A 23,401-nucleotide genomic window follows, 5' to 3' on the forward strand; every position below is an offset into this window, starting at 1 on the left:
AGGGAGAAGCCGCTGAAATGCGCCATCAGATCCAGCAGAGGTGAATGAACAGTAGTATTCAGCTCAATGAGCATGACCGTTTAGCTCCGAAGAAAAAATCTGAATGAGTGGTTGCATACCAGCTCCTTTTATACCCGTATGTCCGGGGGAGTGGCATGCAAATACCACTCGCCAATTTTCATTGACACAACGTCGAGTGAGTGACAGATAGGGAACTGGAAGTTGCAACTGCCAGAAATTCACTGTTATGGTACAAATGTTAATTCGTTTACGGTTCACTTAAAAGAAAACTTTTACATTTATGGTAAAAAAAAACTGGCAGCTGTGGTTGCCAGAAATTTATCATAAATAAAATTCATGATTTATTTCAAATCATTACTATATAAATTATATTAAATTATATATGATATAAACTTGATAGGCTACACTAAGCTTCTGGAACTGTATAAATCTGCTTTTCACTTTAAAATGTGTATTTAATCACTGTATAGTGACAACAGAGGTCCTTCCAGGAGCAATGACAAAACACATATAGAGACGCTCAGTGTCACCAACACAGACACAAAACTCCATCAGGGTCAGATGTGACACTAAAACAATGCAATAAACTAAACTACATCAAACATAACACAGAACACCCTAAAGTACATAACATATATTAAAAATAAGAAGAAACATAACTATTCCAGTGAAAGGTCACGCAGGGACTTCTGGGAACACCGATTATTGTTTTTCACCATAATTTTAACAATAGTTTACCATAAAAAGTACATATACTGTCTTGTTAAACATAATTTACATTTTTATCATTAATTAAACTTTTTACCGTTATATAAAATACTTTTACATAAAAAACATACTTTTTTACAATATTTTACCATAAAATTATTAACATAAAAATGTATTGTCTTGTTAAATAGGTAGATTATAATTTTGTATTGTCTATTTTAAGGTAATTACCTGTTAACCAACTAAAGTTTATTTTCTGTAGCATTTTCACATTCTTTACAGTTAAAATTACAGTCATTTTTACCAATGTAGTACATTTTACATTAATGAAATAATGATAAATGATCAAACAAGAGATATAAAGTTCAAAATAAAGACAAAAAGTATATGGACACTTTCTGGATGTCAAACACAACTGAAAAATGTCCATAGTTAATGTGATGAACAACTGGTTAAAAGTCATTGCAAAATAGGCTCAGAAAAGTGAGTTAGTTCTGAGAGAAAAAGCACCATTTGTTTGCAGAAGCCAATTGGTGGGAAATACTTTTTGGGGCCACTGTAAAGTATATGATTGCAGAAGACTGCAAGTCCAGAAATTAGCATGTATATACAGGCTATAAACAATGCTTTGCTAATATAAATATGTCAGTGCAGTCACCAAAAACAAAAGAGAATCTGAATTGTGGTTTCTGCAAAAATGGATTTGTAGCTTAAATCTGCTGGTGTAATCTTTAAATAAATACCAAAAAGATTAGATTTAATTTATCTGTACCAATACAGAGCTACACAGAGGGTAAAGCATTGTCTGTACCTTTAACTTGAGGCTCTACGGTGATAATTTCACTGGTGTTCCCACGACCTGCAGCAGTCACTGCCACCACCCAGATGCTGTACTGCCAGTTCTGATTTAAGTTGGTCAAACGACGGAAGTAAACATCAGGAGCAGCCTCAAACTCACTGATCACCTACAGAGACACCCAGTTAAAGGATGGGTTCATAAGAATAACATAAACATCAAATATTCATTAGGAAACTAAACACTCTTCCATTGTCTCTAAATTAAACAGAACAAATCAAAAAGAAAAACAAAAAATAGGAGGGATAATAAAAAATACATTTTGTTTTTTATTTTGTACTGCCCTGATTACAGGTGCACTCAGTAATTTTTTCCTCATTAAAAATGTTTTACTTCTAAAGAAATGAATAGTAATTTTAAAACCATGATGTATAAAATCATGACCACACATGTGAGATGAAGAGTTCAGTCATATCAGTAACCTTATAAAAGCTCTTTTATTCTACATAGGGCAGGGGCACCTCATGTGGGGAGCCATGTTAGCATCACATGAACATCTGAATACTTAATCTCAGTAACCGCCCTGTTATTGGACACTTTCATAGAATAATTTACTGTGTATAGTGAATTTCTACAATGGCATTGGTAACTATTGTGTTTGAATGATGCAGCATCCAGGCCACTAGGTGTCAGTGTAAGCCATACTTCAACATACTTCAAAAGATTACTGAGCTACTAAGCTGTTTGACTTAACAGATCTTAACATATATTCCACAAAACAAAATATGAACTACATTTACACAAATGATTCTATTCAAAAGTTAGCATCCATGTGGTTTTTAATGTGGTGGGTTGCACCCTTGATTATCAGTGACTGTTTGTGTTTTTTTGTGATAGCTGTGCATGAGTTGGCCCACTGTTCTTCAGAAAAATACTTCAGGGACTGCACATTCTTTGGTTTCCCAGCATCTTCTACACATTTGACTCCTCTCCATTAGTGGATATACTGTAAGATGTTAAGATCCAGCTTTTGACACTTGAGACTAGTGCCTGACCAATATATCGGTCGGCTGATATTAGCCTTTCACCGATATATCGGTATCGGCGTATATGTTTACAGATAGGCGCAGATATGAAAACTTTTTTTTAGAACATATAATGCAGAAAACAATGCTTTAGAATTGGTGTCATAACGTAGTTTGTCCAGCAGAGCACGCTCCGACTCCATTGTTTACAGAGCTGAGCTGACGGTGGCTCTGCAGACAGGGCGGAGTTAAGCGGTGCAGAGTTAAGCGGATTGTGTCTGTTGAGTGTTGATTTCAGGCTACGTTGTTAGTTGGTGAGACACAATGCTGGAAAGTAAATAAACAACGTCCATCTTTTACTCTCCGTGGCAACGAGCTTATAGCTAACTAGCTAACCACGTTGCTACTTTCATTGTGTGTCAGCTGAGTGGAAGCTAATGTGTAAACATGTATTCACCAAATTGTTTTGTTCAGGATTCACAGTTTGGTACCCCCTTCAACTGAACAATTCCAGTCATTGCATTTATAAAATTTAATATTTAAAAGTCTGGCTTCATCAGGGCAGTCCTAAATGAAAACCAAAATGCAATTTTAGTGATCCCTCTTTATTTATTTTTTCTGTAAGGTGGATGCAAACATGCAGTATACACCCAACTATATATATATATATATATATATATATATATATATATATATATATATATATATATATATATATATATATACCAAGAAAAGGTGTATTTACACAGACTGTCTAATGCTGCTCAATGCATGTGCAAAGCAATTACAATAGCAAAAATAATGTTATGAAATTAATTATTCAAAGAAATAGGAAATTAGGAAATACTTTTTTGTTTGGGCTACATCATGATAGTGTTTCATTACTTCCTGAAGTGTCTGAGAATACTATGACAACATTGTTTATGAATAACGAACTTTGGGGCAGTATGGGGTTGTGCAGAGTTGCACAGAGTCACAGCTTAAGGCCTCACCGTGGGGTAAGGGTTGGAGCAGAAGACGGTGTATTTCCGGATGATCCCATTGAGCTTGAGCGGAGGCAACCAGGACACAAACACCACAGAGCTGGTGGAGGCAGCAGCTTTAACTCCAGCCGGAGGGCCAGGAACTGGTTTATCAAGACAAATAACATAGATTCACACTGAACCTTTAAATACCTAAAATCCTTTATGAATTGAAAGACAGAGTGTGAGTGTATGAAATTGGAGGCTATCTCACCATCCTCTTTGGTGCGCGTATAGATCTGCTCGCTGCGGACACCGTCTCCAGCCCGTGTGAAGGCCAGCACCTGGATACTGTAGTTGGTATATTTTTCTAGCCGTTCCAGCTCTAATGAAGGTTTGGTGGTGGTGATATTCCTGATCTCTCCCAGCTCTGAAACACACACACACGCGCACGCACGCACGCACACACACAGTAAGAGTAAGACATTTGATAAAACAGAAATACAACAAACTCATAACACCACAAAACTGTGTTTTTGAACTTTTGCAGAGGCATTAAATAAAAGAAATGTAGCAAAAGCTAAACATTCCATAAAAAGAGAGAAAACAATCTAAAAACACTCTGTCTACTGAACTAGGAGGTTGGACATCAGTTGGTCACAAAAAACAAAAACAAAAAAACATGCATATATTTATGAAAGGGTTATAAACTCAAGTAAAATTTTGTATAAATGAGGACAACTGCAGCAATATTATACAAAAAGATATAAATATTAATTTAAAGGTGCACTCAGTAACTTTTTGCTTGTGTCATCTGGGACTTACAGTGACTCCTAGTGGTGTGGATGCAGTAACATTCAAAATCAATAGTTCCCTATCTGTCACTCACTCGACGTTGTGTTGATGTAGTGACACTAGGGGTCACTCTTGGGAGCCCCAAACACCTCTGCTTTTTGAAAAAAGGCCAATGGGAATTGGCGAGTGGAATTTGCATGCCACTCCCCCGGACATACGGGTATAAAAGGAGCTGGTATGCAACCACTCATTCTGATTTTCTCTTCGGAGCCGAGCGGTTGTGTTCAGCGAGCTGAATTACTCTGCCGATCCATTCACCTCGAAAAGCTGTTGGATTTATGGCGCATTACAGCGGCTTCTCCCCCTCTTGCACTGGTGAAGTGCAGAGAACACCCCTGGGTGCTTCAGCAGCTAAAAGAGTATATTCTTCCTACTGAAAGAGTATATTTTACATTCTAAAAGAGTGGCATTAACGGAGAGCATCTTTTTAAAGATGCCTCTCCGTTTGTGTGTATTTCCTGGTTGCGGTCGTTACCTCTCCGCTTCCGATGGCCACGATCGCTGTCTTACGTGCTTGGGCACTGCCCACGCGGAGACTGCATTCGTGGACGGTTCATGTTCTCACTGCGAGAGCGTGACCATGGCAATGTTGCGGTCGTGGTTTTTCCTTCGTTAGAGGGAAAGACCACCCCAGTGGCTCCCCACCTCGGTCCTTCTACCTACGGGTTTGAGGGCTGGGGATGATTTGGGGACCCCAGTGGGAGCCACTCTGCCGGGTAACTCCCCACAGACCTCCCATTCCCCAGTACGCTCATTTTCCCCGCTGGGATGAGACTGCCGGCTCGTCTCAGGGCGAGTTCGCGGTCTCGTTTTGGCACTCGCGAAGTGGATGAGCTCTCGATTGCAGCATCGGAGAGCGGGCTGTCCAGTCTGACGCTGAGGACTCGACTGGGCTCCCACCTTCGGGTGCGGTCGCCCAGTCGCAGCCTGACGCACAGCTGGCAGCCATGCTTGCCCAGGCGGCAGCATGTGTCAGGCTGGAGTGGAACCCTCCACCCTTCCTGAACCCTCGCAGCCTGACGATTGGTTCCTGGGCCCGGAGCGCCACTCACGGCCATGCCCTGCCCCGGTCCCTTTCTTCCCGGAGGTGCATGAGGAGCCCACGAGGTCGTGGCGGGCACCTTTCACTGCCCGGACCCGGTCTCTGAGCTTCTCTGCTCTCACTACCCTCGATGGTGGGGCTGCCAGGGGGTACTCGGCGATTCCCCAGGTGGATAAGGCGGTTGCGGTGCACATGTGCCCGCAAAACGCCGCCACCTGGCAGGGCCGCCTGAGACCCCCGTCCAGCGCCTGTAGGGTTACATCGTCTCTGGAGACTAAAGCCTGCGGTGCCGCTGGACGGGCCGCCTCCGCCCTGCGAGTGCACCAAGCCAAGGTGCTAAGAGAACTGCACGAGGGTAGTTCTGACCTGGGATTGATGCAGGAGCTGCGCTAGGCGACCGACCTCGCTCTCCGGGCGACGAAGGTCACGGCGCGGACTCTCGGGCAGGCGATGTCCACCCTGGTTGTCCAGGAGCGCCACCTATGGCTCAACTTGGTAGTGACGTTTTCAGTTACAGATACCATTGCAGAAATTCACTATTCACAATCAATTCATGATTCATTTATTCCAATAGTGGAAGTGTCCAATAACAAGATGGTTACTAAGATTAAGTGAGTAGTATTCAGCTGGTCATATGATTCTAACATGACAGCCCCCATGGAGGTGCTCCTGCCCCATGTAGAATAAAACAGCTTTTATAAGGTTACTGAAATGACTAGAGTTCTCATCTCATGTGAGTGATCTTGATTTTTATACATATGTTTCAAAATTACAATTAATTTCTTTAAGAGTAAAACTTTTTTTAATGGGGAAAAAATTACTGAGTGCACCTTTAAATATTGAATGTGGTTTCTTTACAATTTCAAATATATGCCTTTGGTATGACCCGTTTTTGGAGAAATTGTATAATAGCATAATCAAATGTTTAGTCACAGTGTCTTCTATTGGCCTGAAGTAGAAATACCACTGAATTGTTACTGTATGTTCCGTGTGACACTTAATAATCACTTTCATTCATTAAAAACACTTCAAATTTCATGCACATTCAAATATGAACAAATATGAAAATATATATATATATATATATATATATACAGGTGCATCTCAATAAATTAGAATGTCGTGGAAAAGTTCATTTATTTCAGTAATTCAACTCAAATTGTGAAACTCGTGTATTAAATAAATTCAATGCACACAGACTGAAGCAGTTTAAGTCTTTGGTTCTTTTAATTGTGATGATTTTGGCTCACATTTAACAAAAACCCACCAATTCACTATCTCAAAAAATTAGAATATGGTGACATGCCAATCAGCTAATCAACTCAAAACACCTGCAAAGGTTTCCTGAGCCTTCAAAATGGTCTTTCAGTTTGGTTCACTAGGCTACACAATCATGGGGAAGACTGCTGATCTGACAGTTGTCCAGAAGACAATCATTGACACCCTTCACAAGGAGGGTAAGCCACAAACATTCATTGCCAAAGAAGCTGGCTGTTCACAGAGTGCTGTATCCAAGCATGTTAACAGAAAGTTGAGTGGAAGGAAAAAGTGTGGAAGAAAAAGATGCACAACCAACTGAGAGAACCGCAGCCTTATGATTGTCAAGCAAAATCGATTCAAGAATTTGGGTGAACTTCACAAGGAATGGACTGAGGCTGGGGTCAAGGCATCAAGAGCCACCACACACAGACATGTCAAGGAATTTGGCTACAGTTGACGTATTCCTCTTGTTAAGCCACTCCTGAACCACAGACAACGTCAGAGGCGTCTTACCTGGGCTAAGGAGAAGAAGAACTGGACTGTTGCCCAGTGTTCCAAAGTCCTCTTTCCAGATGAGAGCAAGTTTTGTATTTAATTTGGAAACCAAGGTCCTAGAGTCTGGAGGAAGGGTGGAGAAGTTCATAGCCCAAGTTGCTTGAAGTCCAGTGTTAAGTTTCCACAGTCTGTGATGATTTGGGGTGCAATGTCATCTGCTGGTGTTGGTCCATTGTGTTTTTTGAAAACCAAAGTCACTGCACCCATTTACCAAGAAATTTTGGAGCACTTCATTTTTGTGCTTCCTTCTGCTGACCAGCTTTTTAAAGATGCTGATTTCATTTTCCAGCAGGATTTGGCACCTGCCCACACTGCCAAAAAGCACCAAAAGTTGGTAAAATGACCATGGTGTTGGTGTGCTTGACTGGCCAGCAAACTCACCAGACCTGAACCCCATAGAGAATCTATGGGGTATTGTCAAGAGGAAAATGAGAAACAAGAGACCAAAAAATGCAGATGAGCTGAAGGCCACTGTCAAAGAAACCTGGGCTTCCATACCACCTCAGCAGTGCCACAAACTGATCATCTCCATACCACGCCGAATTGAGGCAGTAATTAAAGCAAAAGGAGCCCCTACCAAGTACTGAGTACATATATAGTAAATGAACATACTTTCCAGAAGGCCAACAATTCACTAAAAATGTTTTTTTTTATTGGTCTTATGATGTATTCTAATTTTTTGAGATAGTGAATTGGTGGGTTTTTGTTAAATGTGAGCCAGAATCATCACAATTAAAAGAACCAAAGACTTAAACTACTTCAGTCTGTATGCATTGAATTTATTTAATACACGAGTTTCACAATTTGAGTTGAATTACTGAAATAAATGAACTTTTCCACGACATTCTAATTTATTGAGATGCACCTGTATATATATATATGAATCAGCTTCATTACATCTGAAAAAGATAAACATTAACATGGATTTATTGTGGATGTTGGTATTTTAGAGGTCACCTGCCAATCTTCATTGAAAAAATTTTATCGAACAGACTTTGAGTAAAGATAGCAAACACACTGTCTAATCTACATATACAAGAACTCGGAGTACCTCAAGCAAGTACTCTATCAGTAACTCTCTTTAATATTAAAATAGACAGCATTGCGAAAGTCATTGGTTCTGATGTTTATTGAAGCAAGCACATGCTACAGAAGCAAGTACATGCATACTATCAAGTGAAAAATCCAACTGAAGATAAACAAAATGCACTCCTGGTCAACTCAGAATGGTTTCAAGTTGTCACAAACAAAAACTGTCTGTATGGATTTCTGTCAACTCCGTTCATTGCACAATGAACCAGAGTTGTTTATGGAGTCCCCATCAAAGACATTAAAGAGAACAGGTTCCTTGGTAACAACTTTGATAGTAAGCTGTCTTTTATCCCTAATTAAATTATTGAAAAATAAATGTTTTAAAGCTATGAATGTTTTAAAGGTTTTATCCAAAACCAAATGGGGAGCAGACAATTCAACTCTTATGAATCTGTACAGAACCTTGTTTCGCTCAAAGCTGACTATGGAAGCATCATTTATGGATCAGCCAGGAGATCATATATACAACTTCTAGATACTGTTCACCACAAAGGTATTCGACTGGCCTTAGGAGCATACAGAACATCACCAATTCAAAGTTTATATGTGGAAGCCAATGAACCTTCCTTGGAAATCAAATGCCTAAAGCTGGCCCTACAATATGCAACCAAACTGAAAACAAATAAAGAAAATCCAGCCTATCCAGCAGTTTTCTCAACTCAACATTCAATATTATATGAAAGAAAACCAAGTCACATTCGTCTATTTGGCCTACGAATAAAAACCCATCTGGAGAATCTGAAAGTAGATTTAAACATTCTGGAGCAGACACATTTTTGTGAAATCCCCCCATGGGATCTCAAAAAGCCCAAAATCCATCTGGATTTAATGAGAAACCAAAAATCAAAAACTCATCCGAATGAGTATTACCAACAATTCCTGGATATAAGAGCAGTGTTCCCACAACATATCCCAATATACACAGATGGATCCAAATCTGGAAATCAAGTGGCAGCAGTCTTTGCAACAAGTCAACTGTGTCAAGGCATACACATCCCTGACCAAAGTTCAGTTTTTACTGCAGAGGCAAATGCTTTATTACTAGTACTGAAGTTCATTGAGACTGTTCCACAGAAATCCTTTTTAATGATAACTGATTCCAAATCATGTCTGGAAACATTGGAGTCTATAAAACCCGATCACCCAACAATCGTGAAGATTTTAAACAAATTGTCATCTCTGGAATCAAAGAATTTTACTATTATTTTCTGCTGGGTACCTGGCCACTCAGGAATCTTTGGTAATGAACAAGCAGATAGAGCTGCCAAAGAAGCATTATCCTCAGAACCAGTAAAATGCACTATTCCATTCACAGACCTAAAACCATCATTAAACGTATACACTAAAAACATATGGCAGTCGGAATGGGATCAGTGTTTAAACAACAAATTACGGGAAATAAATCCTGTTGTTAGGACAAGACACGTATTCCCTTTTAATAATCGTTGGGATCAAGTCACTTACACTCGATGCTAGATAGGACACGCAAGGCTCACACACCAATTTTTACTATCTGGAGAAAATTCACCAAAGTGCCCATCCTGTCAGAACCCACTATCCATTAAACATGTCTTACTGGACTGTAACACTTCTACACACTTGAGGAACCTGTATTATTCTGTTGACACTTTTGAAAAGGTTTTTAACCAAGTAAATCCAAATTTAGACAAATCTTAAACACCTTTTTCAGTTTTACTCTTGAATAACTAAACTGGCTCTCACCATGAATATAGCCATAGAAGCTGGCATGGCATTAAAAAGGAAAGAAAGAAAGAAAGAAAGAAAGAAAGAAAGAAAGAACTGTGGATGTTGCTAATATTAAAATACTAAATACTTATACAAAATACTTCCTAAAACTATATGAATCAGATTTTGGTTCATTTAAGAAAATAAAATGCATAATTATTATTCTTTTTGACAACTATCTCATATTCATTGAGGAAAATATTAAAGATTTAAAATATAAAAAGACTTTCAAAATTGATTTGCTGGGTTGGGTTGACATCTGTGGGGCACATAATATACTGTACAGTGTGTATAAATGTATGGAAACATTCACATCAGCTGTCTGACCTCCATCAGGTAGGTTGGCCCAGTAGATCACCCTGTATCCCAGCAGCATGCCATTGAGCGCCTCTTTGGGCAAAGCAGACCAGGATAGAGAGATGGTCTCTGGGGTGGTCGCAGTGGTCACAACATTCTCAGGTGGGCGACTGGGCACTGTGAGGAAACATAGGACACATTAATACATGTTAGCCAATATTAGAGCCAATCGACCGATATAACGGTTTTGCCACTTAATCCATGCTGATAGCTACTGGTATATCATTAAACATGGACTCTTGTGGCCTCTATGTCTGTGCCAGTCACAGGAAGGAAATACTACGAATTTTTTTTAGAAAGAAAACACATTCAATAAATTGATTTTTAAAAACTAACTTCAGACTTTTTTTGCAGAACTATTATAAAAGCAACCAGGCATTATGGTAGCATTATGATCGCTTTGAAAAGTAATAGCACATCTCTTCTCAATAAGCCACACAATTTGAGGTATTATTCATGTCTGTAGCACAAATGATGCAGAATGAATATCTCAGCAAATTTTAATACTTAAAGGGATGTGTATGGCTTTCTTTCTTCTGCAGAACACAAATGAAGATTGTTTAAAGAATTTTTCAGCTCTGTAGGTCCTTACAATGCAAGAGAATGGTGACCAGAACTTTGAAGGTCCAAAAGGGAGATAAAGGCAGCATAAAAGTAATCCATAAGACTCCAGTGGTTAAATCAAATCTTTGTTTGTGTTCTGCAGAAGAAAGAAAGTCATACACATCTGGGATGGCATAAGGGTGAGTAAATGATCAGAGAATTTTCTTTTTTGGTTGAACTATCCCTTTAAGGGTTTAAAAAAAAAAACTAAGTATGAGCAATAGTAATTATGTAAAGCATCAGCAAACACCACCAATAAAACACAAGCAATGATCACACAGTAACTGACCGTCTTCTAGAGTGGTGATGGTCATCTCCTCTGAGGTGGGACCCATGCCTGCACGGTTGGCTGCTTGTACCCGCACCTCATACTGAGTGTACTTCTTCAGGTTATCTAATGTGATGGTTTCCATGTCCCCCGTGGTGTCGACATTGATGGTATTGTACTGTGGGCTGCCCCCTGTCCCAAACTCCCGATAACACACTTGGTAGCTACGGATCAAACCGTTCTGCAGGTGTTTGAGTGGGGGCTGAAAAAGTATAATATAATATAATATAATATTTTTAAAAAACGGACAACGTAAGAAACCAGCGTTTACATATTAAGCATAATCCGAATGTGCATATAAACGCAACAGCACTAACAAATACTGATGTAGAAACAGTAGAACATCTGTTTTGTTTTTTTGTTTTCTTCAGTTTGGTGCAGACCTTTTGGAATGATACATACAAAAACAATATCTGTTACACCTATTATTTCTTGGGATATTGTGAAATTTGGTCTAATAATTGAGAAGCAAAATGTTTCTTTAGTTTAAAATAATTTGATGCTTTTGTTAAAGGTCACTCAGTAATTTTTCCCTCAAAGTATAACTTCAAAAGACATTAATTGCAGTTTTGCAGTATATGTAGGAAATCATAACCTCTCACATTAAAATTAAGACTCCAGACATATCAGTAACCTTATAAAAGCTGTTTTATTCTACATAGAGAAGGTTCACACGTGGGGCCTGCCATGTTAGAATCACATGACCAGCCGAATACTACTCACTTAACTCTCAGTAATCGTCCTGTTATTTGACACGTTCACTCTTGGACTAAATTAATCATGGCTGAATGTGAATACTAAATTTCTACAGTGCATCTGAAACTGAAAACTATTGATTTTAAATGATGCATTTTCTTTTTCTTTTTCTTTTTTTTCTTTTTTCTTTTTTATTTAGTTATATAATCCCTTTAACCTTTTAATTACATTTTTTTTTTCTTTTGTGTTCTCTGTTGATGCTCATTGACCCCACCCATGGGCCTGACTTTACTTTGCTTAAATGAGTTCACATTTACAATATAGTGTGCTGTTCAAAATTGTTCATAATGTTGACAAATTATACATCTGTACAATTTGTCAACATTATTAACTTTTTTTGACTAGACTATATAGTAAATGTGAACTCATTTAAGCAAAGTGACATCAGTTCTGGTGGTGGGTGGCATGCACATCAACAGTTAATTTATATTTCTATGTACCTACAGGTTGTTACAATTTGATCTCAGTCTGTAAAGACATACAGTATGTTTTCATGGATATTTGCCTTTTTCTTGTATGGTTGCAGAATTTGATTCAATAATAATAATAAATAAATAAATTAAAAAAAACACACTAGAATCTAAATTTATTGACTAAATATTCATTATTACCTAAGGTTAAGGTTCACACATTTAAGAACTGCTGTAGCAGTTTGGGCCTCAAATTCCTTGTCTCACCTGAAATAGTGCACCATATGGGCACCACTGGCATACTATTTTAAACATTCATTGATCTGGGTTGCACTCATTTTTATCTTGCTTATTAGTTACAACTGACTGTATGCAAATTTGGATGCAGTCATGGGCAGAACAGTACCTTCCATGTGACTTTGATGCTTTGGGATGATATTGCCTCTAGCTGCACGTGTTGAGGAGCCCCATCAGGTGCTGCAAAGATCACATGCAGGTAAAACAGAGTCAACACTGGACTGCACCACTAGGTGGCGGCACATACAACAAAATGTTTCATTTGGCAAATACTGTGGAGCAGTGGTTTTCAAATATCAAATGGTGGATTGCAGGTGTCTTTTGATAGGGCAAAAGTATTGACATTTTTAACATTTAGCAGCAAAAAAGCAATGTTAAATGTAAATTACAAGATCCAATTAACCATATATCCGTGCATTTATAATGGCAAAATAAATAGGCTTATCACCTTTTTAAAGGGGGGAGAAATTGCTTCCCATATCTTTTGTGATTAATGTCAAATGCTGAACATCCATTAAAACTCTTCATAATTTGAGCAGATTCATTGATCACTTGTTAATATGACTAATACTAATGCAATATTTGGCACATATTTGGCCAAAATTGTAAATTTTCCAATTCAGCCTGTCATGTTAATAACTTTGCATATTGCATTTACATGTATGCACTTGCCCGTAACTTTTGCTTTTAAAGTATTTATTTATTTATTTATTCAATCCATGTATTCCCAAGGAGTTGTTGTTGGGCCTATGTGATACTTGGCAATATCAGCACATTTCCATTAGGGCTGTCAATCGATCAAAATGTTTAATCAAATTAGTTATTGAATGAACCGCAATGAATAGCATTTTTCAATATTTGCTGTAAAAAGCCCCCAAATAAAGCTAATAAAAAAATGATACATAATAATAATAATATTTAGAATTAAATTGAATCACACACACACACACACACACACACACACATATATATATATATATATATATATATATATATATATATATATATATATATATATATATATATATATATACACACTGGTGGCCAAATGTTTGGAATAATGTACAGATTTTGCTGTTTCGGAAGGAAATTGGTACTTTAATTCACCAAAGTGGCATTCAGTTGATCACAAAGTATAGTCAGGACATTACTGATGCAAAAAAAAAAAAAAAAACAGCACCATCACTATTTGAAAAAAGTCATTTTTGATAAAATCTAGACAGGCCCCATTTCCAGCAGCCATCACTCCAACACCCTATCCTTGAGTAATCATGCTAAATTGCTAATGTGGTACTAGAAAATCACTTGTCATTATATTAAACTATTTGGTGCATTAAATAAAGCTTAACATTGTCTTTGTGTTTGTTTTTGAGTTGCCACGGTATGCAATAGACTGGCATGTCTTAAGGTCAATGTTAGGTCAAAAATGGCACAAAAAAAAAAGAAACAGCTTTCTCTAGAAACTCATCAGTCAATCATTGTTTTGAGGAATGAAGGCTATACAATGTATGAAATCTTACGTTTTTTGGCAATTTCAAGCAAAGGTGTACACTACAGTCTTCAAAGACAAAGAACTGTCTTTGACAAGGACACAAAGAGATGTGGAAGGCCAGATGTACAACTAAACAAGAGGATAAGTACATCAGAGTCTCTAGTTTGAGAAATAGACGCCTCACATGTCCTCAGCTGACAGCTTCATTGAATTCTATCCGCTCAACACCAGTTTCATGTATAACAGTAAAGAGAAGACTCAGGGGTGCAGGCCTTATGGGAAGAATTGCAAAGAAAAAGCCATTTTTGAAACAGAAAAACAAAAAGAAAAGGTTAGAGTGCACAAAGAAACAAAGACATTGGACAACAGATAATTGGAAAAGAGTGTTATGGATCTTAACCCCATTGAGCTTTTGTGGGATCAGCTAGACTGTAAGGTGCGTGAGAAGTGCCCGACAAGACAGCCACATCTATGGCAAGTGCTACAGGATGCATGGGTTGAAATGTCACCTGAGTATCTGGACAAACTGACAGCTACAATGCCAAGGATCTGCAAAGCTGTCACTGCTGCACGTGGAGGATTTTTGGATGAGAACACTTTGAAGTAGTTTAAGAAGCTCTGAACATTTCTTTTCAAATTGTAATAGTAATTTTTCATGTTATTAATGTCCTGACTATACACTGTGATCAGTTGAATGCCACTTTGGTGAATAAAAGTACCAATTTCTTTCCATAAGAGCAAAATCTGTACATTATTCCAAACTTTTGGCCGTCAGTGTGTATGTGTGTGTATATATATATATATATATATATATATATATATATATATATATATATATATATATATATATATATATATATATATATATACACATATATAAATACATTAGCCAAAGTTAATCTTATGGATTTACATTACTGTTATGTGTTCTTACATTCCATCAGCGCTATACTGTATTTTAATTTTAATAGTTCGGGGACTTCCAAGAGACTTAGCTGTTGAATTAGACACACCCCTTCTTTCCAAAACACCGCCCTCCAAGGATAGTGTTAAGACACCACCTTCTCACAGTTGTCAAACACAACTGTAGCAAAATAGCAACCTCAGCTGACATAAACTGTTATGAGTTTTACGATGGCATTAAACCTGAATGATTAGCTTCAACTACTAGACTAACAGAACTCCCAAAATGATTGACAGGCAAAAAACATATCAGTCAACATATACGTTTTCTGATTGGCAGAATGCGTTCGCAGCCCTGTGTTACATGGTCTAGTGCTGTCACAGACATATCTTTCAGGGAGAAGGAACATTTTTGGCATACAATTCCATAAAATAAATTAAATAAATTAAAAAAAATCGCTTACAGCACCTTTATTTACATTGTCGTGTGCTTTTAGAGCGTCTCACTGGTTTTCATCGTCATAAACACTGCATTAATAGGACACTGTGTCAAGCTAAAAGTAGTTAAAACTATGAAAATGGCATCTCAAAATCCCCAAATTCTCTTGTGCTTAAGCTGCTTTCACTTGTTATCGGAATGATCATAAATACGAGTTTCCCAATCGGAAGTTGCACATGAACGACCCCTCAAGTCATAATCGCGACTGGGAAACTCTGAGATAATTTTGATACCCGAGTTTTCGAGATGGGAGGAGTCGTAAACTTTTAACATGGCGGAGGAGACTACAGTTTATGTAGTGAATGACAGTTTTTATTAATTTTTCTAAATACAGCTAATTGTTAATGCTTGCAGTTTTGGTCATATTCATTTATGTACATTAGCAACCATTTGATGCATTTTTTACATTTTTACAACATGAAAATTTGTATTTTGTATTTGACCAAAATTCCATTATCGTCAGCAGGCTTACTGAGTAATGTATTATGCTGTCAAAATAAAAGTTCCTCAAAAATATTTATGTATGTACCTGGCATTGTCCATGTTTCCTGTTCTTTCCGACAACAAAGCACTTGAACGCGATATACTCGTAATTACCACTTCAGAAGTGGGAAGTAGGATAATTCCAATAGCATATGAAGGCAGCATTAGTCCAGCTGTCAACACATCCTGGCGCTCATTCTGTAGCTGTGCTGCTTGTGAGGTTTGTTAAGGTGCACTGACTGCCCCCCGTTGATGCAGTTCGTAAAAACACATTACACATTACAAGTTATGTGCACTTTAAGCTTGAATTGCTCCGATGATAGGAAAATATGTACTTTTATTACAGAATTTACATATGGATTAGGGGGAATGATTGTGTTATTTTCTATACAGTAATTAATCGCACTAAATTAAAACATTAAACCCACAGCCCTAATTTCAATTAGGGCAGTTTTGTTAGCTTTAATCCGATGATCAATTCTGATACTATGTTAGGTCCGACAACTTAAAGTCCAGTGCAAAATTTAGGTTGTGATGCAAATCATATATTTCAACTTGAGTCAAGCTAATTGTGAATAAAGGGTCTAATTACAGAGAGGAACGTGTATCTAGATCAACAGAAACAAATAAGAGTTTCTTCACCACTATTTTACTGTAAAAATCACGTAGTAATACACACGAGCTTCATCTGTGGTTATGGTGAGCTCATTGCTTGGCCTGCTGTCTCCAATCTGGTTTTTGGCAAACATGCGGATGTTGTAGGTGGAGGCAGGGTGGAGTTCAATGATGGTGGCCTGATTTAGCTGAGGGGAGACATCTTTGGTCATTTGAGACGAGGCCCACGAAACTATCAAAAGAGAAAAGAAACAAAGAGTGTGTGATAAATTAGCCACGAGAGGCCAAATGTTGCAGTGATTTTACCACACATTCCACCACAGTGTGGTTTGGCACAACATGAAGCTCACTAAACAGTGGCAACAGCAATATGATGAAAGTCACCAATGTTCAAGAAATAATTACGTTAATGAATTAATAATAATAATCACAATAAACAATAAATTCCACCAAATAATTAGTCATTTGTTAACAAATGATTGCCGCTTTCCTTTCTGCTTAACTTTGAACTAATTTAAAACATCCTACCTGACTTGTTCTTATAGTTGATGTCATATCCTGTGATAGGGCTGTTGCCATCAAAGCCCATCGTCCAACGGAGAGCGATGGTGCGATCCTTCACCTCTCTGATCTCAACCTCCGGAGGGTCTGGACGATCTGTGGAGGCACGACAACACATAACATACTTACAAATGTAGACAAAATCAGCTTTTGGGCTTCAATGAGAGGACTAGTTACATTCATTTGACTCTTAAGTTAAAGGGACAGTTCACCCACAAATGAAAAAAAAAAAAAAAAAAAGAATTCTTTCATCATGTACTCACCCTCATGCCATCTGAGATGACTTTCTTTCTTCAGCAGAACACAAATGAAGATTTTTAGAAGAATATATTAGCTCTGTAGGTCCATACAATGCAAATGAATGGTGATCAGACCTTTGTAACTCCAAAATATCACATAAAGGAAACATAGAAGTAATCTATATGACTCCAGTGGCTAAATCCATATCTTCACAAGTGATGTAATAGGTGTGGGTGAGAAACAGATAAAAATTTAAGTCCTTTTTTACTCTAAATCTCCACTTTCACTTTTACATCTGAAAGTCACATGTGGTGCTTGTTTAGTTTCACTTTCACATCTGAAAGTTAAAGTGGAGATTTAGAGTAAAAAAGGACTTAAATGTTGTTCTGTTTCTCACCCGCACCTATTACATCGCTTCTGAAGATATGGATTTAAACACTGGAGTCACATGGATTACCTTTATGTTTGTTTTATGTGATTCTTGGAGCTACAAAGGTCTAGTCAGCATTCACTTGCATTGTATGGACCTACAGTTCTGAGATATTTTCTAAAAATCTTTTTTTGTGTTCTGCAGAAGAATGAAAGTCATACACATCTGAGATGGCATGGGAATGAATAAATGATGAGAGAATTTTCAATTTTGGGTGAACTATCCCCTTAAAACTTAAGTGAAACTTTATCTTCACCTTGTACTATGAGCTGAATGATTCCCTTATCTTCACCATAAGAGTTGATGGCAATGCAAGAGAAAAAGCCTGAATCCTCTCTGACAGTGTGTAAGATCTGTCAAGGCACAAAATTAAAGGGTCAGTTCAGCCAAAAAAAATGAAAACTCACCCTAATATTGTCCCAAACCCAAATTACTTTTCGTCTTTTTTGGAGCACAATAGGAACAAAGTTGAATGTACTGGCCACTCTTTTCCAGTGAAAATTAATGAAATTGAATACAGAAATCTGAAGATTCTAAAAATCTTGCCCTCTGCTGTCCGCATCTATTCAAATATTGATTTGGTGGAAATTACATACAGTAGTGGGGATTTTCATGGCAAAAAATTATATAAATCCCCATGATGCATGTACTTTTACTGCTGTTAGTAGACAAATGAAAAAAATTATTGAGAGTGTGAAAAACTATTTAACAAGACTTAACTTCCTAGAAATCCACAGTGCTAATAGTGCCTGGAGTTGAAGAAACACCACCATATGTTTGTATGTTTATTGTTCAAGATTACACTGTATTACTTACTATCAAAAAAAAAAAAAAAAAAAAAAAAAATTCTTAGGTAGTATGCAGTAAACTAGTATTCCATTCCAAACATAACCTTGGTCTCTCTGATGAGCCACTATCTTGGATAGGTGGCATGATCTTGTCAGAAGCTTGCTATGTATGAAATACATAGCTGATGTATGAAATACATAGCTGTATAACACAATTATGGTCTTTATTGTGTTTTAAAATATATGAGGCCTTTGAAATCTTTTTACAACCCACTTATCTGCAGACTTCGGAAAAAAAAAAAGAAAATATTTAAGGCATGACAGTAACACAAAAATTGTTAAAGACATCATGAAACCAAAATTGCCCATTTTTACTTTTATGATACAGCTTTTTTGTCTATTCTGAACAATTCTTTGGTGCATTTTATTCCCCCCACCAAAAAAAAGAAAAGAAAAAAAGGAAAAAATCATCAAAATCTAATTATTTGCTCCTCCTATAGAACAGTTTTCCTTTTTGATGTCACCAAGCCCTGTTATTTTTAACCCCCTCCTCTCAAACCACCTGTTTTTTGAGACCACTTGGCACAATCCAATCAATTCCCAATGAATAAAATCAACGGAGTGACTAATTACACTAGTAAATAGCACCTGTCACAAAGCATGGCTATTTGCACTCCAATAGTCTGGTGGAAACACAGAAATTAAAGACAAACTGCACCATTAGTGTCGCTGCAGTGGCATGTGGTGTAATGACACTGTGGATGTGCTTTTCTTGTGCAGACGACCCAAGTTTTCATCCTGTTTCCTGTCTCCACTCTTAATTTTTCCCTTTAATACTACTATTAAAATTAATAAACATTAATATAAAGATTGATTTCCTCACAGTGATTTGGTCACAGGGAAGGTCTGGGAGTTAAGAAAAAGATTTGATCCGGGTAAAATTAACCATGGTTTTACTATAGTAATATTGTATTGACCATGTTTTTTGGCAGAAGCCATAGTTTTAATGCAAGTAATCATGGTGTTACTACAGTAATATGGAGTTAATATAGTAACCTTATTTTGCTTTGTGGTTACTATGATTTTACAACAAAATACCATGGTGATACTATGGTTACTATAGTAAAACTCTGGTTAATTTTTGTAAGGTAAGGTTAGTGTTAGGTTTAGGGGTAGGGATAGGTGTAGGGTGTCTGTGTGACTCTAAATAAACACAATAAACATGCTGCAATTATGCCCCTCTACTGTAGGTTACTACTTAATTAGGGGTGCAAACAGCATCTAACACTGTTTGCACTTTAGTCTAGCCGAAAATCAAGCCCCGCCCTACATTTTATCTCACTCAGAAATATTTCACAACATAGAAGTTGTGAATGCTGTTTCATGACTTTAAATACCTTGTGAATTTGTGTTTTCTTTCTGTCTTGAAACAGCCAGTACATAATATTAAATAAATAGTAACAATAAATAAGTGTAAATTGCCAATTTAGTTACGTTACAGCCATGAACCATGGCAAAATTTGGAATCGCATACTACCATATACTCTATTTCTGCCATAGACACAGCAGAAATAAAATGAACAGTATGGAAATACAGGTGCATCTCAATAAATTAGAATGTCGTGGAAAAGTTCATTTATTTCAGTAATTCAACTCAAATTGTGAAACTCGTGTATTAAATAAATTCAATGCACACAGACTGAAGTAGTTTAAGTCTTTGGTTCTTTTAATTGTGATGATTTTGGCTCACATTTAACAAAAACCCACCAATTCACTATCTCAAAAAATTAGAATATGGTGACATGCCAATCAGCTAATCAACTCAAAACACCTGAAGAGGTTTCCTGAGCCTTCAAAATGGTCTCTCAGTTTGGTTCACTAGGCTACACAATCTGCTGATCTGACAGTTGTCCAGAAGACAATCATTGACACCCTTCACAAGGAGGGTAAGCCACAAACATTCATTGCCAAAGAAGCTGGCTGTTCACAGAGTGCTGTATCCAAGCATGTTAACAGAAAGTTGAGTGGAAGGAAAAAGTGTGGAAGAAAAAGATGCACAACCAACTGAGAGAACCGCAGCCTTATGATTGTCAAGCAAAATCGATTCAAGAATTTGGGTGAACTTCACAAGGAATGGACTGAGGCTGGGGTCAAGGCATCAAGAGCCACCACACACAGACATGTCAAGGAATTTGGCTACAGTTGTCGTATTCCTCTTGTTAAGCCACTCCTGAACCACAGACAACGTCAGAGGCATCTTACCTGGGCTAAGGAGAAGAAGAACTGGACTGTTGCCCAGTGGTCCAAAGTCCTCTTTTCAGATGAGAGCAAGTTTTGTATTTCATTTGGAAACCAAGGTCCTAGAGTCTGGAGGAAGGGTGGAGAAGCTCATAGCCCAAGTTGCTTGAAGTCCAGTGTTAAGTTTCCACAGTCTGTGATGATTTGGGGTGCAATGTCATCTGGTGCTGGTGTTGGTCCATTGTGTTTTTTGAAAACCAAAGTCACTGCACCCGTTTACCAAGAAATTTTGGAGCACTTCATGCTTCCTTCTGCTGACCAGCTTTTTAAAGATGCTGATTTCATTTTCCAGCAGGATTTGGCACCTGCCCACACTGCCAAAAGCACCAAAAGTTGGTTAAATGACCATGGTGTTGGTGTGCTTGACTGGCCAGCAAACTCACCAGACCTGAACCCCATAGAGAATCTATGGGGTATTGTCAAGAGGAAAATGAGAAACAAGTGACCAAAAAATGCAGATGAGCTGAAGGCCACTGTCAAAGAAACCTGGGCTTCCATCCCACCTCAGCAGTGCCACAAACTGATCACCTCCATGCCACGCTAAAATGAGGCAGTAATTAAAGCAAAAGGAGCCCCTACCAAGTATTGAGTACATATACAGTAAATGAACATACTTTCCAGAAGGCCAACAATTCACTAAAAATGTTTTTTTTATTGGTCTTATGATGTATTCTAATTTGTTGAGATAGTGAATTGGTGGGTTTTTGTTAAATGTGAGCCAAAATCATCACATTTAAAAGAACCAAAGACTTAAACTACTTCAGTCTGTGTGCATTGAATTTATTTAATACACGAGTTTCACAATTTGAGTTGATATTACTGAAATAAATGAACTTTTCCATGACATTCTAATTTATTGAGATGCACCTGTATGTGATTCTGAATTTAGTCCATGATTTTCTACTTGCTGGCCTATTGTAGGTGATATTAGAAGGAGGGACTTTCTCATTTTAGAAAGCATTTGATTGGACAAAAATCTGAGTAGTGCAAGCTGAATTATTAATATTTTTGGTCCCGAGAAAGACCAAAGACCTGAGTCCATTGTAAATATGAATATCTGCAAATAGTGAATTTAGTCACCGTTTAGAAGAACAATAGCATTTAATTGGCCTAACACACACAGAGCTCTATTTTCATGAGTGCACAAAGCATAGTGTCTTATCCAATTCTTGTGGAAGCGCTAATTCTTAGTGCAATTTTCATGCCAGTGCAAAGTGCAAAGTGCAAGTGGGTGTGGGTGGGAGTGTCTGTGCCATCTGTGGGTGTTTGCACGCAAACTGTGAGCACATTGTATGTAATTAAAGTGCCGCAAATCGCAATTTACTATTTTCCTGAGAAATAGGTCATTGCACTAAGACATTTCAAAAGTAGGTCTGTTTTTAGCTCAAAGTCTAAATTCAGTTCCTACATTTGCAGTTTGGAGATTCCACCAGCAGGTGGTAATAATGGTCATGTCCAAACTCTGAGAATAATGTGGAACATCAAATTATGTCCCTGATGTTTAAATGTTGTTGTTGTTTTTTGTTTTTTTTTTCTTTCTTTCTTCAGTTATTATTTTTATGTTTATATTTTCAATTGTATTCATGATATAATTTGTATTGGTATTTTTCCACTTGTTATCATAGAGTGAAAATCGACCGGTAGAATTGAAGTGCGTGCCAATACAATCACTGTTAATCAGTGGCGAATTCTCAGGGCCAGCAAAGCCTTCTCTGCTGGCCTAATATGCCAAATAAATAAATATTTTTCATCCTTTCATTCTCAATCACCTTTTTGCATATGTATTTTTAATCACTTTCCACTCTTAATTAATCTACAAACAAATAGAGAAAAACGAAAAGTTTATCCAGTCAGAATTTATTCCTTGATGCTTACAAGCGAAGCGTGACAACTCTTTCACAAATCACATGCTCAAAGTAGTGAGTCAGTCTGAGCTCCACCCCCTCAGGCCTTCAGAATCAGTCAGTGCAAATGAATGGGCAACTAAAGTCAGATTGTCAGATTCATCAGCCAATCAGATTTATTTATTTGTTCTTGGTGGGTGTGATCTTTAGGATATGTCCCGGTCAAGGCCTTCTAGCTGGCCTTGAGTGAAGCAATCACGCTTTAAGTGATGTAATTTGAAAGCGAGCGAAAGATCTTGCTGTCATTACTGCCGCTGTCGCCACTGAGAAAGAGATCCTTATGGATTTAAAAACGAGATGTTCTTCATGATCGTGTGATTCCTTAATTTATTAAACAGGAAAGGACTACTGATTTTCACTTCAAGTAAACTGGTA

General features: G+C 37.6%; 1 protein-coding gene across 2 annotated transcripts in view; it reads right to left on the bottom strand.

The window, feature by feature from the left end:
* Positions 1–23,401, bottom strand: part of dscamb (Down syndrome cell adhesion molecule b) — a 264,610-nt gene that overhangs the window by 38,174 nt on the left and 203,035 nt on the right. For both annotated transcript variants that reach the window (XM_051678499.1, XM_051678498.1), the window contains exons 13-21: positions 18,293–18,389; positions 17,334–17,462; positions 16,870–17,037; positions 12,923–12,993; positions 11,312–11,552; positions 10,390–10,536; positions 3,787–3,942; positions 3,543–3,676; positions 1,541–1,694 (exon numbers count right to left, since the gene is read on the bottom strand). In XM_051678499.1, coding sequence (XP_051534459.1) covers positions 1,541–1,694; positions 3,543–3,676; positions 3,787–3,942; positions 10,390–10,536; positions 11,312–11,552; positions 12,923–12,993; positions 16,870–17,037; positions 17,334–17,462; positions 18,293–18,389 — 1,297 coding nt within the window. The remainder of the gene's footprint in view (positions 1–1,540; positions 1,695–3,542; positions 3,677–3,786; positions 3,943–10,389; positions 10,537–11,311; positions 11,553–12,922; positions 12,994–16,869; positions 17,038–17,333; positions 17,463–18,292; positions 18,390–23,401) is intronic.

Source organism: Myxocyprinus asiaticus, chromosome 39 (genome assembly GCF_019703515.2).
Source record: "Myxocyprinus asiaticus isolate MX2 ecotype Aquarium Trade chromosome 39, UBuf_Myxa_2, whole genome shotgun sequence".
NCBI lineage: Eukaryota > Metazoa > Chordata > Actinopteri > Cypriniformes > Catostomidae > Myxocyprinus > Myxocyprinus asiaticus.